The sequence below is a fragment of the Nothobranchius furzeri genome, chromosome 12 (assembly GCF_043380555.1).
Source record: "Nothobranchius furzeri strain GRZ-AD chromosome 12, NfurGRZ-RIMD1, whole genome shotgun sequence".
In the NCBI taxonomy this organism is placed as follows: Eukaryota; Metazoa; Chordata; class Actinopteri; order Cyprinodontiformes; family Nothobranchiidae; genus Nothobranchius; species Nothobranchius furzeri.
Window position 1 is genome coordinate 26188750 of NC_091752.1, and position 17585 is coordinate 26206334.

Here is a 17585-nt window from a genome sequence, read left to right on the forward strand (position 1 = left end):
AACTTATGTACATGATTCATTTATGTAAATCCAACAAAAATGGCAGGCAGGGATTCTGCAATAATAATGGAAAAGAACAAAATTTGTTAATAAATTTTAAAAAAGAAAGCTTCATACAAACAAGTAACGCTGGACGAGGACAAGGCAGGGTCAGTGGAAAGTGTGAAATCTAAAATGCAGATGACATCTGTGTCATGTTCTGTGTCCTTTTGGTCCCCAGCCCCATCCAGGTCTCCCTCCAGGTTTCCCTTCAGGTTTCCCTCATGTGTCCCCTAATCATCTGTGCCCCTTTTTGGTCCCCAGCTCCCTCCTGGTATCCCTCATGTCCCCCCAGTCACTTCATACTTAGCTATCCCATCCCATTTAGTCTCCCCATAGATTCCCTCTCTTTTGATTCTTGTCTCTTTAGTTTCCCAAGTTAAAGATCTAGTGTTTCTTGTTTGTTCTAGTGTCTCTAGTTTCAGGTGTATTAGTTTGTTGCAAGTTCCCACATGCCAAAGATAGTGGCAAGAAACGGAGTCAACAGGTGGGCCACAGAGAAAAGATTGGACCCACACTGAAACACACTGAACTTGCTTATGCGAGTAAAATCAGCCAGAAGACAGGGGCCCAACTGCACAACAAGCATCAAGCTGGGACAAAAGAAGATCAACTGAAGATAATGCATCTCAGAAGTGGACAAACCCTTCATGAAGAATCCAAGGGATCAGAACTTGCTTCTGGGAGTAAAATTGGGCAAAAGGTCAAGAAGTGTCTGACTCAAGGTTGGTTTATGCTTGACGCGTCCGCGAGGTCCGCACGGCTCCGCGCGGAAAAGTTGCATCATTTTGCGTCATTTTAACAACCACGCCCCTCCACCGCGTCTCCGCACGGCTCAAGATTTCCGCAATGCGCACCTCGGAAAATTTCTAACCACGCGGACGGACGGACGTGGAAAAACATGGCAGACCGGCAAGAACTAGTATGGCAGAGGTTCGTAAATACAGACATTTGTATGATTCAGCTCTCAAAGATCACCGTGATCAACATGTTGTTAATAATTCTTGGAGAGAAATAGCTCGCACTGTCGGAAAAGACGAGGACGCTGTTAAAAATGCTGAAATGCCATGTTGTAAACAGTAATTTCTACTTCTACTATGGTGTAGTGTTGGATGCATGCTGTAGAGCTCCATGCTGCCCCGTTCAGTTTGGGAGAATATTGGCTCACCGCGGAGACGAGCCGCACGAACCATAAACGCTACGAGTTGTGAAGCGCGTTCCATCCGCGAGCCTCATCACCGCGCGGAAAGTGAATGCGTCAAGCATAAACCAAGCTTCAACCATCAGGAGAAGAGGCAGAGCCGCAGGAGACAGACTGAAGAGAGCCTATCAGAAGACAGAAAGCCTTCATGAGGAATGCTGGACTTTGGGAAAAGACACCTAATGGCCTGTGTTCAGCTGAAAAGCTGTCCTGAAGAATGTGTTGAACTAAAAAAGTGTGTATCTGGTAGATGGCCCAATGACCTTACTGTCATGAGACAATGATGTATGTGTGACTAGTGAACTTTTTACCTTGTCTAAGATGACCCAAGAAGAGTATAAAAGGAGCAGCTAGAGGCAGAGAAAAAACACAGTTGGGGCAGACGACAGAAGAGACAGAGCAGATTTGGGATAGAGGAGGTCATCCTCCATCCAGAGGACGGAGGATGACAGGTCAGTTTTTGGGGAGAGAGAGGTAGCAGGAGTTAGTGAGCATGTGTTAGAGGGCATTGGCCTGAAGAAAAGAAGATTTAGGGTTGGTGTAAGCTAACTCATTATTCTTAGTTAATTATTAGGATTAATTACTCCGTGGGGGTAGTGATCAGTTTTATATCTACCCATTTTTGTATTTTTTAATCTTGTAATAAATTTTTTGGAAAAAGATCCACATTCCTGATTCTTTCAGGTCCTTTTTTAGGCTAAGGTTGGAGCCCTGGCCTGTCTTAAGGAGAGGTAAGCACATTAATTACAGGTTCCTGAGTTATCAGGATTTGCTTTGCGGTTTGTGACAGATTAATAAAAAGAAACCTTAAGATAAAGAAGCTTGTCTTCTCCTCTCCCGCGAGTAGCGAGATGTCTTAAGGATGATAAAGCCAAAACATTAGTAGGTTAATTTAGGCTCTGTTTGCAAGTGTGAAAAAGTCTCGGCCAGCGCTGGGAAGGTTGGATTAATTAGATAAATTGATAAATCTATGTTAGCCTGATCAACTAACAAGAATCATCTTCTAGTTACCAACTCCCACAAAAGCTGACAGAGGCGCAAATTAATCCTAATAACCCAAAGAATTGCCAGAGACAGATGGCCTCCCGCTGGGCTTCGCCCTAGTATCTAAACCACTAGATAACGGGATTAATTAAAAGGAAGTGTGCTTTCACAAAAGAACTGAGTACGGCATATCATTCTACCTTAAAATAGAAGACTGATTCTAACTTAGGGAGTCCAAACCAGGGTCTAGTACAATAAAACTCACCGACACCCCCACGAACCCTGAGAAAGCAGCGCAGTCTTATTAAGTTCTAACGGAACTGGGTTTTAACGGAACCGATAAATGGGACGTGCTCGCGACAAGTTCACTTATCTTTAGTTCTCTGTACATTAATATTAGTATCTCCCTTTAGTACAATGTGTTCCTCCCCCATTTAGTTAATTAGTCTCTCCTGATCCCTTCAGCTCACACTCCCCACACACCTGTTACCTGTTTCCCTGATTGCTTCCCTCTGTGTATCTTGTCTCTCAGGCCCTGTCCACACGTAGCCGGGGATCTGCCAAAACGTAGATATTTTTCTATGTTTTGGCCTGTCATCCACACGAAAATGGTTTTTTCACATGAAAACGGATCTTTTTAAAAACTCCGGCCAAAGTGAAAACCTGCGTTTTCTCCGTTTTGGGTGTCTGCGTGTGGACAGACAAAACCGGAGTTTTAAGGTCCGCAACGTCACTTTCCGCGACAAAAAAAGTGCTGACATCACGTGTGCGACCTGTGTTTACACTAGCCGACAGCATGGATGCCCTCAGAGCTGCACTCGCTTTATCAATTGTCCAAGCGCTTTTTGCTTGTTTGTTTTTGCAAGCGGAATTACTGCTCCTTGCGGAAGACCACAGATGAAGGACAAGGTTAAGAACGGCTATTGCCCGGCACCTGGTTTCTCCAAGTGCTGCTGCCTACAGGTCTGGCATGTCCTTAGCAACGTGTTTATCCGGGTACTTGTGGACAGTTTTTTTTTAAAATGAGGTGCTGTGGATGCAAGTTTCTGGAGGGGCGGATACTGGTTTTAAAAAAAAACCCGGCTACGTGTGGACTAGGCCTCAGTGTGTGTTGGTCCATTGTCTTTATCAGCGTTGTTTTGTCCCTCTCTAGAAACTCTAGGTTCTGGCTTATAAGTGAGCTTTTGTTTTTGTCCTTCAGTGTTTTAGATTTTAGGCTTAGAGTCCTGCACCTTTTGAGTCTGATCATCATCCTAAATAAAAGGAATTTTATTTAAACAACCGCTACTGCCTGAGTAGTTCTGGTGTTCTGCATTTTTGTGTCCAATCCTCCTGCTCTCTCAACGTGACAGTCTGTGCTGTTATTCAAACTACACTTAAAGTAGCTTTCTGGAGTGTTCAACTTTTGAAGATTATTTAAGATTTTTCAGAAATCTGCTAAAGTGATTGTCTCATCGTGTACTGTGATAATGTAAGCAATACGTTATTTATTTTATTTTATTTTATTTTGCTACGCACGCCCCCTGCCCTGCAGAACTCAGTGCATAAGGAAACTGAGCATCGACCAGAACCAGCCAATAGCATTAGACTACAGCTTATGTGCGTCAAATTTAAGGGCGTACTTCGGCTGATGCTGAGTTGATGAACTGTTCACGGACAAGTAAGTCTTTCAAATATAAATATGTGAAAAAACACAACACAAGAATAATACTTGCAAACAACGTGTTTTAGCTCTGTTTGTCAGCTACAAATGCACATTCATAAACAAGAAACGTGAAGCCGCCATCTTAATAAAACGGATCAACAATTTTTTTATGTGATATGCTTGTTAACCAGTAGATACTCCATCTAGCTGTAATAAATGCATCAGAGACAAATGTTAGGCGTAACCTCTATGTGTCCCTATAAGTACTCAGATGTTCAAACCAACCAGCAGACAAGAACTTGCTCTCCTTATGGATATTGCACCTCATATCTAATTTCACAGTAATAAATGAGTGAAAGTCACTTAATATAATTGTCTTTGCTTTGTGTTCTTTTAAGCTTCAGTAATGTGATATAATATTTAAGATATAACTACAAAACTTACTACTACCACTTACTTACTATCTTACCACAAAAATGATTCAGTAATTACCTAAATTAATCATTCAATCGTCTTAGTAACAGAGCAGACATGCATCAATAGCTCTAATGAGGTTTTCTTAACATTGTTGAGCTGATTGGTTGACCATAATGGATGAGGAAATAAAGAATACTGTTTATTACATAGTGTATATATTATTCCTTGGTTTGATAAATCCTTGCACATGTGAATGGGGGGAATTCCCTCTCAGGGATGGTTGTATCATGGAAAACATATTATCCAGATGTTTAATCAACTATATTAAAGCTGTTCACCCACACAGAAACAGCTGCTGCTCCATTTATATTTCTCTCTTGAGATCCAGTTGGGAGACATTGGTGTGTAGGCAGATGCAGATACTACGTGGTGTTGGAGCTTGATAATGGCTTGGTTCTGAGTGGCTGCAGAAAAAGGCTTTACATCAGTACTCCAGCCCATTCACTTCAGCGCTACTGCCCTCGTTCTGTTTACGGATGCTGGTCAAATACCAAGTTCGATTTTTACAATGATCTTTTCAGAACTTCAAAGAGTAAAAACAACTATCTACAAGCATTTTTCTTATTAAATGTGTGCTGTTTGTCATTAGTACAAATATCTAGGTGTGTCAAAATGAACGGAACATTTCACGTGTAGAGCCACAAATAAATAAATCTGGCTTGCAGCTAATGCATTGCAGGGTTGTATCGCTTCTGTATGTGATTTCATTTTATCATCACACCTGCATTTAGATATTATTGCTCTAAAATTGCTGATGGTTGCATACAAAAATCACGATGTGGGGGTGTACACATTTAGAAATGACGGAATAGTAATTGCTACAGAAGGTGCATACTGTATGCTTTGCTGCTCCAGTTCTTTTGTGAGCTCCAATGAATCCCAACAAACATGGAAAACGATATGCAAAGTGTCAACTGAAACTGCAATTTAATATATTTAATATATGATGTCAGTGGAGATCCACACTGGTTAGGTGTGTGTGTGGGGGTGGGGGTGGGGGTGGTGGGGGGATGGGGTGCAAGCGGCCCGTTTCACCTCCGTGACTCTAGAATATTGCCTCTGTTAGGGGGAGGAGGGTAGATTTTGTGAGATTTTGTAGGTGGTGTGTGAGTGTGTGAAGAGGGTCAGGTGTGTGTTCCTCACGCTCAAAGTGTGGGAGTTGGCCCTGCTGCATCAGTCCGTGATTTTGGAGCCTCCTTTTGCTCCCTCAATCTAGCTTAGGCTGTTAGCATTACGGCTGTTAGCATTACAGCTAACAGCCGTAGAGCAAGTAGAGAGTACCCCCTAGAACACCACTACACAAAACTATCAAATGTGGATATTGGTCAGCAGAGGGGTGCAGAGTGGTGTCAAATATGAAACTGGTCAATTTTCTAAATCACCAATCAATCACTGAGATAAATGTTAATGTTTTAAAAACAATCTAGTGTTACTTTAAAGAGCAGGTTCACTGAGAAACTCTTTATTTTCTTTAATAGAAGAACACATTGCGCATCATCCAGAGGGACATCAGATGCTCCGACAACCAACGGGACATCAAATGTAAAGGAGAAAGAATGGCTGGAGCAAACTGGTCCTGAGTATTTTAATAGGTGCAAACAAACAGAACTAACATTTTCTTTTCTTGTTATTGTTGAAATATGATCATATGCAGCAAGAAATTAGTCCTCTGTCTGTCTGGTGCTTTAGTGCTGCACAAACATTACAATAATAACAAATGATTTTACTTCGCGTTTGTACGGTGTCCTTAAAACTTCCGGTGCGCAGATCAGTGATAACAATCGGAAGAATGTGATGACAGGGTGAATTTTACCTACTACACTACTACTGCACACAGATGGAATTAGCTTCTGTATGACCTCAAATGTGCCCCAACATTTAATTGAAACATCAAGTCACTAGTGACTTTTAAATCAAAATTGAAAACCTTAATGTTTTCATCAGCCTTTAAATAAATGTGCTTATGTTGCACCTTCTGCACTGTATTTGCTCACCATTTAACTTTAACTTTGTTTCTTTTTTTATTATTGTTTTTCTGTCATGCAGATTTTAATGTTCTTGCTTTTCTTGCTAATGGAAAGCACCTTGAAGTGCCTCTGTGTATGAAATGTGCTACATAAATAAAGCTGCCTTGTTGCTGCAGACCGCTAGAGAGATCAAAGGTGATCTCTGATGCATCATGGAAAAAATGTCTAGGTCACAGACTCCATGCAGATTGTTGAATGACAGTCTGCATGTTATAATTTTCAGGATTTTTTTTTTCTACATTAAAAGAAGCATGTCGGTCAATTTGTCTGACGATTTTTCAATTTTTCATCAAGCAATATTAAAACACGTTGTTAATGTCTGACGTGTTTTCCTAAACACTGGAATTGATTTTTGCAGCCAGGAGTGTGTCTCAACTAGCAGAAGCTAACTCCACAACATGGCAGAACTCCTTCAGGCCTGTGTTATTTGTGGAAGTAAAACATCAACATTGCAAAGAAAACGGGGGCAGGGGAAGAGTCGCGTTGCTGTTAGCCAATCGGAGGTGAGATATCCCAATATCATGAATAAATAATAAGTAAGACTCTAAATCTCCCTCTTTGCTACAGCTAAATTCTACTTCCTGAAACAGGACCGCCAGACACTTTTGTCTGCAGAGAACAATTCACAAGGCAGTCATTCATACTAGAGACCACAGCAGATTTATTCAAAAAAATAATAATAAAATGAGCTTTAACCCTCTCACTGTCTTCATGGGTGACCCCGCAAGGAAAGTTGACCATTGAGCAGGATTGATGATTTATCCCTTGAGGTCCATGTGGCAGGGGTGAGGTGGTGCTCAGACATTGGGAGGGTTAAGGAAAGTAAGAAATGCATTTATTTATCTTTCATTCTAGTTATTTTTTTAACCCTTAACATTAAACAAAAATCCACAGAAACCAAAACACTAAATCATCCCCACTGGGAGACATTTTGATACAAAACTAAATTCACAGTTTCTCTGTAAGAAAAGTGGCTTAAATGATAAATAGCAAATAAACAAACAAAATAACAGAAATGTTGCCTTTCCTTTATGTGCAGTATTACATTTGCCCTAGACTCATCAGTCTTCTTATGTTTCTCATTCAGCTTCTGCTAGAGGCAACCTGTACAAAATGTAATAAAGCTTGATGGAATCGGAGGGCATGTGTGGATCTAGAAAATTTGATTTCTCTCATTAAGCTAATGATCCACAGAAAAAAAGTTGAATGCAGTAAGTCAATTTGCCATGTGGGTACAGGAAAAAAAAAATCTGATCTAATAATAACCTGGTCACAAAAGCCAACAGATAATCCCTCGTGTTCAATTTTTCTGCATTTGCCACAGCGTGTGTGTAATTGAAATTGAGCCTGCTTGACAGTTATTTGCAATTAAAGAACCACAAGTATGGAGCAATTAGCTAGACTACTGGAGGTTAGGATGAAGCAGGAAATGAAGCAAACCAAAGCACGGTTGAAGCTGGCTTTGTTAGCATCTTTTTAAAGATAGATGTGTTGTTCTTATGATTAACAGTGTGGTGCTTGTGGAGAACATCCCAGACAGCATCTCCTTCTCGGACAACAGCACATCGCACCTACCCCTCTCAGTAGGACTGAACAACTTACTGGACAGAGCTGAGCGGGTCGTAGAGATTGTTTCTCCAGTGTGGCTCCTCAATTCCTCTGAATTCAACTTCCAGCTTGCTGCCAAACAGGTAATATTGGAACAAATTTTAAAAAATAATAATAAATTTATCTTAGTTTTGAAGAAACAGACTCCTAGTACAGTATACTCTGCTAAAACTGGCAAAAGCAGTATATTTCTACTGAGCATTATAATGTGATGTAGTGTGTTCAGATGCCTGCAGAGCGCATCATTTTGAACTGAAACTAGGTGTGCTATGGACTGCTGCCTGGGGGTTGTCCAGGTCGCTTTTAGTGCACATGTACACACCTGCACAGTTGTGTTTCACACATAAAGTTTAACAGATTTTATGAGAACCTGAGCCAAGAGCCTCAGACCAAAGATGGGGTAATAGGTTTTCAGCCTGGAGCTATCTAGATGATATATTTTTAAATTTTAGGTTAAAACGTGGAGATAAGAAAGAGCACATGAAAGATTCCCAATGGCGATGCAGCATTAAAGTAGATTTAAGGATAAAATCTGAACTCTGTCTTTTCAGAATTCGTGAATTTTATGTGACAGTTGTGTTTTGGTGTTTACCTCAGGGAAGGGATCTGCTGTCCAGGCTTCAGCAACTGAAAGCAAAAGGAATCCAGCTGAAGATCTCGAGTGGAGAAGTCGACTCAGCTGAGCTGGAGACACTCGCAAATCACTGTCAGCTCCCCTCTGTTTTATACCTGCTTGTACCGAAACATGCTGCAGCTTAGTTTCACTTGTTAGACGTCGATCATTCCGGACTGGATCTGTTTTTTCATTTGTTTCTCTTGCTGCTTGATGCAGTTTGTGTTTCGTGTCTGTTTCTGGTTTTTTTTGTAGATGCTGAGGTTCACAAAGTGAACATGACAGCACTGACCAACGGCAACATCCACTCGTCCTTCTGGGTGGTGGACCGCAAACATTTCTACATCGGCAGCGCCAGCACGGACTGGAGATCTCTGGCCACAGTAATGTAGACCAAATATACATTACAACACTGTGTGATGTTTGTCCCTATTAAAGTAAAGTAACAAGTTTAACATTTGGCCCTCTAAATGTTTTGTGTTTCTGTGAAGAGAAAGGAGCTGGGTGTGCTGGTGTACAACTGCACCTGTCTGGCTTTGGACCTCCACAGAGTGTTCAGCCTTTATTGGGGTCTCCAGCATAAAGAATTCATCCCTACCTTCTGGTCCAAGCGCCTGTTTCCCTACTTTAACAAAGACAAACCAGTGAATCTCTCGTTCAACAACACAGAGGCTGAGGCCTACATCTCTGTAAGTCGCATCTGCAGCATTCACAACTTGTTGAACCTTTTAATTTTTCCTAGAATTTAATTGTATGAAATGAATGTACTAATTATATCTGAAAGGCCATATTTAGGATTGTACAGAAACCGTTTTATTTCCGCTAATAAACATGAAACATAACAGAACAATAGCCCTTTTCTCTCTGTTAGAGCATAAAGCCTGGCAAATCTCTTGGCGTGAACAGAATTGTGGCCAAAAAGGGTGAACGTAAACTTTATTAGTAGGTCTGTTGCTGTCTAGTGTGACTGGCCCACCGACAGCCTATTGAGCACTTTCTTGAACAAGTTCAGCCACTGACCAACAGTCTACGAGTCCCGTCTGCCATCGACCAATGAAAATACACACAGGGAGTGATGTGAAAAACTAGGGACATAAGTACAGTGATAGAGTGGCAGTATCAACATTAGCAACAGTGGAGGCTACAGGCAAGAATGCAGTTGGTGGGGGTTGCGCGCACATGCGGCCTTTTGGTGTTGATTTATCTGGCTTTCATTCATAGTCTGGATTTCCCAGTACATGCTGGAAGGTAAGTAGTGCTCAAACATTATTTTCTGTTATTTACTGAACCTCTAGTCCAACAAGAGTGTTGGTAGCTCATGATGGCGTTAGCGGTCGTGCAGCCTAGTGTTAGCATTGGGGTTCAAATTACACACAGGGTTCTGGGGGACCTATGTACCATTCTCTGTAAAACAATGTGTAGTTTTTACTGTTAATCTCTGGAAATATTCATCACATTTTTTTTGAAAATGAATTAAATGATGCCCAAATGTTGAAAAATATTGGCAGCTTTGTATGGCGACGCCATCTTAGACGCCATATTTCCTTCCACGAGAGCCCATGAGGACAAAATTAATTTACTGGTCTATTACAAACAGCTACAAAACTTTCACCATTCACAAATGTTGTTTTGCACATGTACCTCTTTGCTCGTTGCCAGTGATGAAAAGTAGTCTGATGTGCTTGTTATTTTGCTAGAATGCTAAAAATTTTTACCCTAATGGCCATCTGTTGCTAAGGTAAACACAAAAATATTGCTTGCTGGCAATTATTTAGGTATGTTCTGTATGGCAAGCCAAATGAGCATTTATTCTGATATCAGGATATCAGCCAGAATTGTCATGAACATGTAAGCCATTTCTGTCCACTAGTTAACTAGTTAGACATGTTTGTGTCAACTAGTTAAATATCGAGGGTGAAAATGTGCCCACTAGTTAACTAGTGACAGCAGAAATGCGCACTAGTTAACTAGTGAACACATTTAGGCTTCAGTAGTTAACTAGTTGACACAAAAACTGCTCACTAGTTAACTAGTAAAAGCAGAAATGCATAGCAGTCAGCTACTTGAAGGTATTTGTCTCACTAGTTAACTAGTGAGGGTCAAAATGTGCACACTAGTTAACCTGTGGTAGACATAAATGCGCACTAGTTAACTAGTGAACATATTTTGGCTTCACTAGTTAACTAGTTGACACATAAATGGCTCACTAGTTAACTAGTAAAGACCAAAATGCATACCAGTCAGCTAGTTGAAGGTTTTTGTGTCTCACTAGTTAACTAGTGATGGCCAAAATGTGCACACTAGTTAACTTGTGGTAGACATAAATGTGCACTAGTTAACTAGTGAACACATTTTGGCTTCACTAGTTAACTAGTTGTCACATAAATGGCTCACTAGTTAACTAGTAAAGGCCAAAGTGCATACCAGTCAGCTAGTTGAAGGTTTTTTGTGTCTCACTAGTTAACTATTGATGGCCAAAATGTGCACACTAGTTAACTAGTGAAGGCTTAACTCCTAACTAGTTAACTAGTTGGAGTAGGTCAGTGCCACTAGTTAACTAGTGAACCATTAATGGCTCACTAGCTAGCTAGTTGATGGCAGCAGGCTCACTAGTTACCTAGTTGATGCATCCATTGTCCAAACTAGTTAACTAGTGAGGACATAAATGTATACTAGTAAACTAGTTCAAGTCTACATTCACACTAGCTAGCTAGTTGCGCAGAATTCTAATTAGGAGGTGGAGAATTTCTCAAATTAAGACTCTCTATTGGCTCCCTGTGTCAAAATAAAATATGACAACCAATCACAGTGCGGAATTTCGTAAAATCCCACCCCAAACATTTGCATGCGGCACACAAGTTAACATGCTGGCCAGAGGAACCTCAGCTAGTGAACTAGTAGTGGCTTCAGTGTGACACTTACATGTAAACTTGTGAAGGCAGAACTGCTCACTAGTTAACTAGAGAGGGTACAAATGTCCACTAGTTAACTAGTGAGGTGCAAAATAAGTGTCACTAGTTCACTAGTGGGCCCCAAATCGCCCACAAGTTAACTAGTAAGGTGCGGATATGCTCACTAGTTAACAAGTGAGGTGCAGATTTGCTCACTAGTTAACTAGTGCGCCCTAAAGCGCCCACTAGTTAACTAGTAAGGTGCAAAAAAGCATCACTAGTTAACTTGTAAAGTGCAGATATGCTCACTAGTTAACTAGTGGGCCCCAAAATGTCAACAAGTTAACTAGTAGGGTGCGGATTTGCTCACTAGTTAACTAGTGAGGCACAGATATGCTCACTAGTTAACTAGTGATGTGCGGATTTGCTCACTAGTTAACTAGTGAGGTGCAGATTTGCTCACTAGTTAACTAGTGTGCCCTAAAGCACCCACTAGTTAACTAGTAAGGTGCAAAAAAGCATCACTAGTTAACTTGTAAAGTGCAGATATGCTCACTAGTTAACTAGTGGGCCCCAAAACGCCAACTAGTTAACTAGTAGGGTGCGGATTTGCTCACTAGTTAACTAGTGAGGCACAGATATGCTCACTAGTTAACTAGTGAAGTGCGGATTTGCTTACTAGCTAACTAGTGAGGCGCGGATTTGCTCACTAGTTAACTAGTGAAGTGCGGATTTGCTCACTAGTTAACTAGTGAGGTGCGGATTTGCTCACTAGTTAACTAGTGAGGTGCGGATTTGCTCACTAGTTAACTAGTGAGGTGCGGATTTGCTCACTAGTTAACTAGTGAGGTGCAGATATGCTCACTAGTTAACTAGTGAGGTGCAGATATGCTCACTAGTTAACTAGTGCGCACAAGACGCACACTAGTTGCTGTTTTTGGAGCAATCTAGTTTACTTGTTATGTAAAAATGTGTTCTTACTAGTTAACTAGTGACAAATTTACCTTCACTAGTTAACTAGTTGACATATTTGGCCTTTCTAGTTCACTTGTAATGGGACAGGAAGCACTCACTAGTTAACTAGTGAGCATATCTGCATTATAATTTTTTCTCACTAGCTTATAGAGGGCAAACTGAGCCTTACATGTTAAGTAGTGAACACAAAACACTGTCACTAGTTAACTAGCTGCAGAAAAATGCCCCTAAAACTAGTAAATTTGTGGAATTTGAATAAATACACACTTGGCTGGCATTCTGTGTAACATGTTAACTAGTTCGACCGCTGTACTGCTCACTAGTTAGCTAGTGAGCAAATCCGGCCTTTACATGCAAATGAAGAAATGCAGAACAGCTATGTGATTGGTCCATGTAGGACTGAGAAACAGAGAAAGTATGGCGGACTCTGTTCAGGCTGTTCTAAGAGAAAATTTGATAAACTAAGATCGTTTGAGCACATAAATATGTTTTGACGATATTTGTAGCGAGAAAGTTGTGGTGTATTGCTGTAATCTTTGTTCAGTTAACGTGTGCAGTCTTTAGTTTTCAGTTATTAGTCTGAAAAAGCCTGGAGGCGGAAGGCAGCGGCAGACAGCATGTCTGTTTCTGTTGACAGGAAAGTGCAGAAACTCCGCAGAAATCTCCGTCAGATATATTGTTTCACATTTGTACGGAAGCGACAAGTTTATAATAATAAAAAAGGCTCTATTTTACATACGTTGCTGTAAAGCCTGCCAGCACTTATAGTGTTTTAAAGGTATAAATTTGCAAAGAGATGTAGTACCTAGTGTTGGTGGTCTAGTGACTAACGCGTTCGCCTGCAATGGTGAAGGTTGTGGGTTCGAAACTCGATCATTCACTTTAGTTTTGTACATTATTTCACTTCTTTTCTTTTGCATAATTTTTGTATTTATGTCAACAAGAAACAAAATACGTAACGGATTAGTGGGCAGAGTCACACACACACACACACACACACACACACACACACACTCACACACACAAACATGTAAACAAGTATTTTATGAGTATGAATCTGATTATTGCCGACAGTCGATATTTAAGCATGTGTGTCCCCCTTCCTCAATCCATCCTCGCAAAATAAAATCATCGGCACAGCACAGCAGGCTTTCTCTTGATCCAGAACTAGCACTTCGAAATTGATCATGTCCGCGGCCATCTGCTGCACAATCAGCTGCTCGCATCGCGGGAAACATTGAAAACAGCTTCATGAACTGAGACACAACAGGGTTAACATCGACAAAAAAATCCACAAATAAATCTAAATAATTAATGCCATTTCCGTCTTTTTCGTTGAAATATACAAATAGCAGATCATAAATCTAGAGCAGAAAAAGCTGCTGCAGGAAGCAGGGTCTGTAGTTATTCATGCACCAATTCATCAATGTGATTATTGATCAAGATCAGGTAAACTGATATTAATGTTGCAACATTTCATTTGATCATCTGAATGATACCACACAACTGAATGACCTGTTGAGTCTCTGCATATTCAGGTATTTACTACGGAAAACAAACAACAGCAGGCAGCAGCAGGACTCCCCATGTTATTTCTCGGGTCGCTGGCCCGCGGTCGTCGGGGCCGCTGCGGTCAGCTCTTAGCCGGGAAGCCCTCGTTCGGCTGCGTGGGCTGCTTCACCGTGGACCAGCTCCCAGCAGCCGCTGGTCGGGAGAAACGCTCTGGCTGCAGCTCCGATCAGACCCTACCAACACCTCGCCACAGACAGCACCGCATTAAAAGCCCACAATTACGACCCGCTCCCCAAAGTTACAGTTCTCAAGCACTGATGAACACATACATAACCCACAACAGCTATGAAATGTGTGTTATTTACGGCAAAAAGGAGATATTTTTCAAGCCGACGTGCCAATGTTAACCGCAGTTGGCTTGGAAATGTGCTGATTTTATTATTTTTGTCAATTAAAATCCCCCTTGTTTGCTCTTACGTTTTACGAAAACGCAATATTAATTAAAGCACGCTTTAGTGATCAGCATGTAAAGCAAAGAAGAAATGTGAACATTTCAACCCATTTCGAACCAACCAGTAATATGATTTCTTAACACGGTGCAGCGGCAGCATTTAAAAACCAAAATATAGTTTTTACTCTCCAAAAAAAGGAGAAGACAGTCACGGTGCAGCAACCCATTTTAGTCCATTAATCTCCACAATAAATATCCAGACAGAGAATTTCTACGGCCTCGCTGTAAACTCCAATGTCACCCAGGACCAGTCTTAAAGAGACAACGCGCTTAAAGGGAAAGTGTGTAGATTTCTGGCAATAGGGGGTAGTAAATACCAAAGTCACTGCAAACAAGCTGTATTTTTTGTTCAAGTGAGGACCTTACTAACTAATGCTCATAAAGCCAACAAAACCCTCTGGACTCTAGCTGTAACTCTCAAATTAGGATATGAGATTAATGACTCAGGTTCACGCTCCAATACATTAATTGTTTGAGAAATGCATCTTTTTATGTTGAGTGCCATCCGCCAAATAACACACGAGAAAAAGAAGAAGAAGAGTGTTGTTGCACAGTTTTCAAAGGAGTCAAAAACCACCAGCAAAACCATAAATACAGCTAAATAAACATAGAATCCAACATGGCGTCCTCCAGAGAGTCGGACCCTCGCCTGTGTATTTTATTACTATGAAGGGTACATGAACTGATTAGGAACACAATGTCATAGGGTCAAAGGTCAAGGTTGTGTGAGGTCATATATATATCAAAAATTGCCTGAACGGGTTGAATGATTTTGACCAAATCAGAGGTGATAGCTCCCTATCAAAGGTAGATAAACTGATCAGGTCACAACCTCATAGGGTCAAAGGTAAAGGTCGTGTGAGGCCGTATATATGAAAAATTGGTTTTTGTGTGCAATATCTTCTGAACAGGTTGAAATACTTTGACCAAATCGCAGGTGAGAACTCCCTATCTAAGGTAAATAAACTCATGAGGTACAAAACCTCATAGGGTCAAAGGTCAAGGTTGTGTGAGGCCGTATATATGAAAATTTGGCTTTTGTGTGCAATATCTCCTGAACGGGTTGAAGGATTTTGACAAAATCAGAGGTCATAACTCCCTATCAAAGGTAAATAAACTCATCACATACACAAGTTCATAGGGTCAGAGGTCAGTGTCATGAGAGGTAATATATATGACCAGTCAGGCATATCCCGCGACGCTCTGCATCAATTTCCAGGGCTTTCTTGTTTCTACAGAGTTTATGTAGGGTGCTGCTGGTTTGGGGTGTTATGTCAGCAGGCAGAGTTTAGGAGTCTGACAGCTGTGGGGAAGAAACTGTTTCGGGACCTGGTAGTCTTAGTCCATAGGCTCCTGTAGCGCTTCCCAGAGGGCAGGAGGGTGAAGAGTCCATTCGATGGGTGACTGGAGTCTGATGGTTTTCCCTGCCCTTTTCAGACACCAAGAAAAAAGGAGAGTAACTTTATTTTGTTTGTGTGATTTTATTTTGTTGTGTGACTACTGGTTGCAGTTCCCTGTTCAATTGATTGCTGTTCCCTGTTAAATTTAAAAAAGAAAAAAGTCTAAAGTTTTGTTTTGACTGGAGAGAACTAAAAAAGGTTACACTGTCTTCTGGTACTAGCTCAAAATAACAAGTGGTGCTTGCTGCAGAACCACAAAGGCGGAGCTGCACCAGAAGGTGGAGCTGCACCAGAGTCAGCCCCGCCCATTCCAGAATCAGCCCCGCCCATTCCATTAGAGTCAGTCTAATTCCTTCCAGTTGTCAGACTTGATAGCATTCTGGAACCAAAGAGGGTGTTGTAGCTAAAAAATGCGAGATTGAGGACGGAGTTGAGAAGTTAATTGAACAGTTTTTGTAAAGGTTCCATATAATTAAAAATCTAACTTTTGGAACTTTTAATCATGTTATATTGTCATTTCCTCATAAGAAACACGCCAAAGCCATTTTTAGCCTCATTCATGCATTTTCCTCCCATCTCAGCTTCAATTTGGTCTCCTCCCCCGAAGCGGGTCTGGTCTTGGTTCTCAAATCTGGATATTCTGTGAATTTTCTGACAAATTATTTCTGAAATGACTTCTACTGAGACACCGCCAATAAACCATACATCCCATCTCAGAGACACACTGGGCAGCACAATTACATGTAACGCCACTTGATTTATAACAGATGTGGTGGTGTAGTGGTTATGGAGTCAGGTTGACATGCTGTTTCGCCTCCCAGTAGTGTAAGTTTTAGGTAGTTTACAACCTCTTTTCTTCATTTCTAGCTACACTTGCCAGTACTATGTTTACAACAATTTACTGGTATACCGTTTAACATATAATGTGTTTATTTATTTATTTGTTTATTTAGCCAGTGTGAGTCCATTTGTGAGCAGAGTTTCAACTAAAATGCTGTTTAGGAACGACCAAATTCAAAGAACTTTTAGCGACATAAATATTTTGCTGAAAAGAAACATTACAACTAAAATATAAACAAATTGAATGTGGCTAAATAGACTGCTGATGACCCCACCGAGAATCGAACCAGCATCAGCTGAGGGGAAAACAAAAACCAACTCAGACGATTTTACCACTAGACTACCAGAGGCCATTCAATAGATTGAAGTGCTGTTGTACACCACTTTTATTAGACCAGCTGTAGGCAGATATTCGCTAAAAGAAACCTTTTCATTTCGAGATATATTCAGTCTTTGTCATGTAGCAAGTTATATTTATCTTGTTTAATTGGAGTATAGAACATAGCATTAACGACTGTAAACTAGTAACAGCCGTAATTCATGTGGGTCAGGTCAGTTTGCGATAAAGTTGAAAACAAAAACGGAAGTCAGTGGGCTAGGCTGAGTTTGCGTGAATGGGCGGGGTGCAGCTCCGCCTTTGTGGTTTTGCAGCCAGCACCCTCTCCAAAATAACCACAGTTTTTTCCCTCAGTGTCATTTGATCTATTTCTTGGGAAGATGGATGGATGGATGGATGGATATATATATATATATGTATCAATAATTATTTTTAATATAGCCTTTTTCAATACCAAACTTTCAATACCAAACAAAAATGAACTACAATAAAATTACTGGCACACTAAATTCCAATTCTCCTCAA

At 40.8% G+C, this 17585-nt stretch overlaps 1 protein-coding gene across 1 annotated transcript in view; it reads left to right on the plus strand.

Annotated features, from left to right (window-relative positions):
• Positions 1-17585, plus strand: part of LOC107375853 (inactive phospholipase D5) — a 102221-nt gene that overhangs the window by 72193 nt on the left and 12443 nt on the right. The window contains exons 4-7 of the mRNA XM_054750225.2: positions 7884-8064; positions 8579-8687; positions 8850-8977; positions 9086-9283. Coding sequence (XP_054606200.2) covers positions 7884-8064; positions 8579-8687; positions 8850-8977; positions 9086-9283 — 616 coding nt within the window. The remainder of the gene's footprint in view (positions 1-7883; positions 8065-8578; positions 8688-8849; positions 8978-9085; positions 9284-17585) is intronic.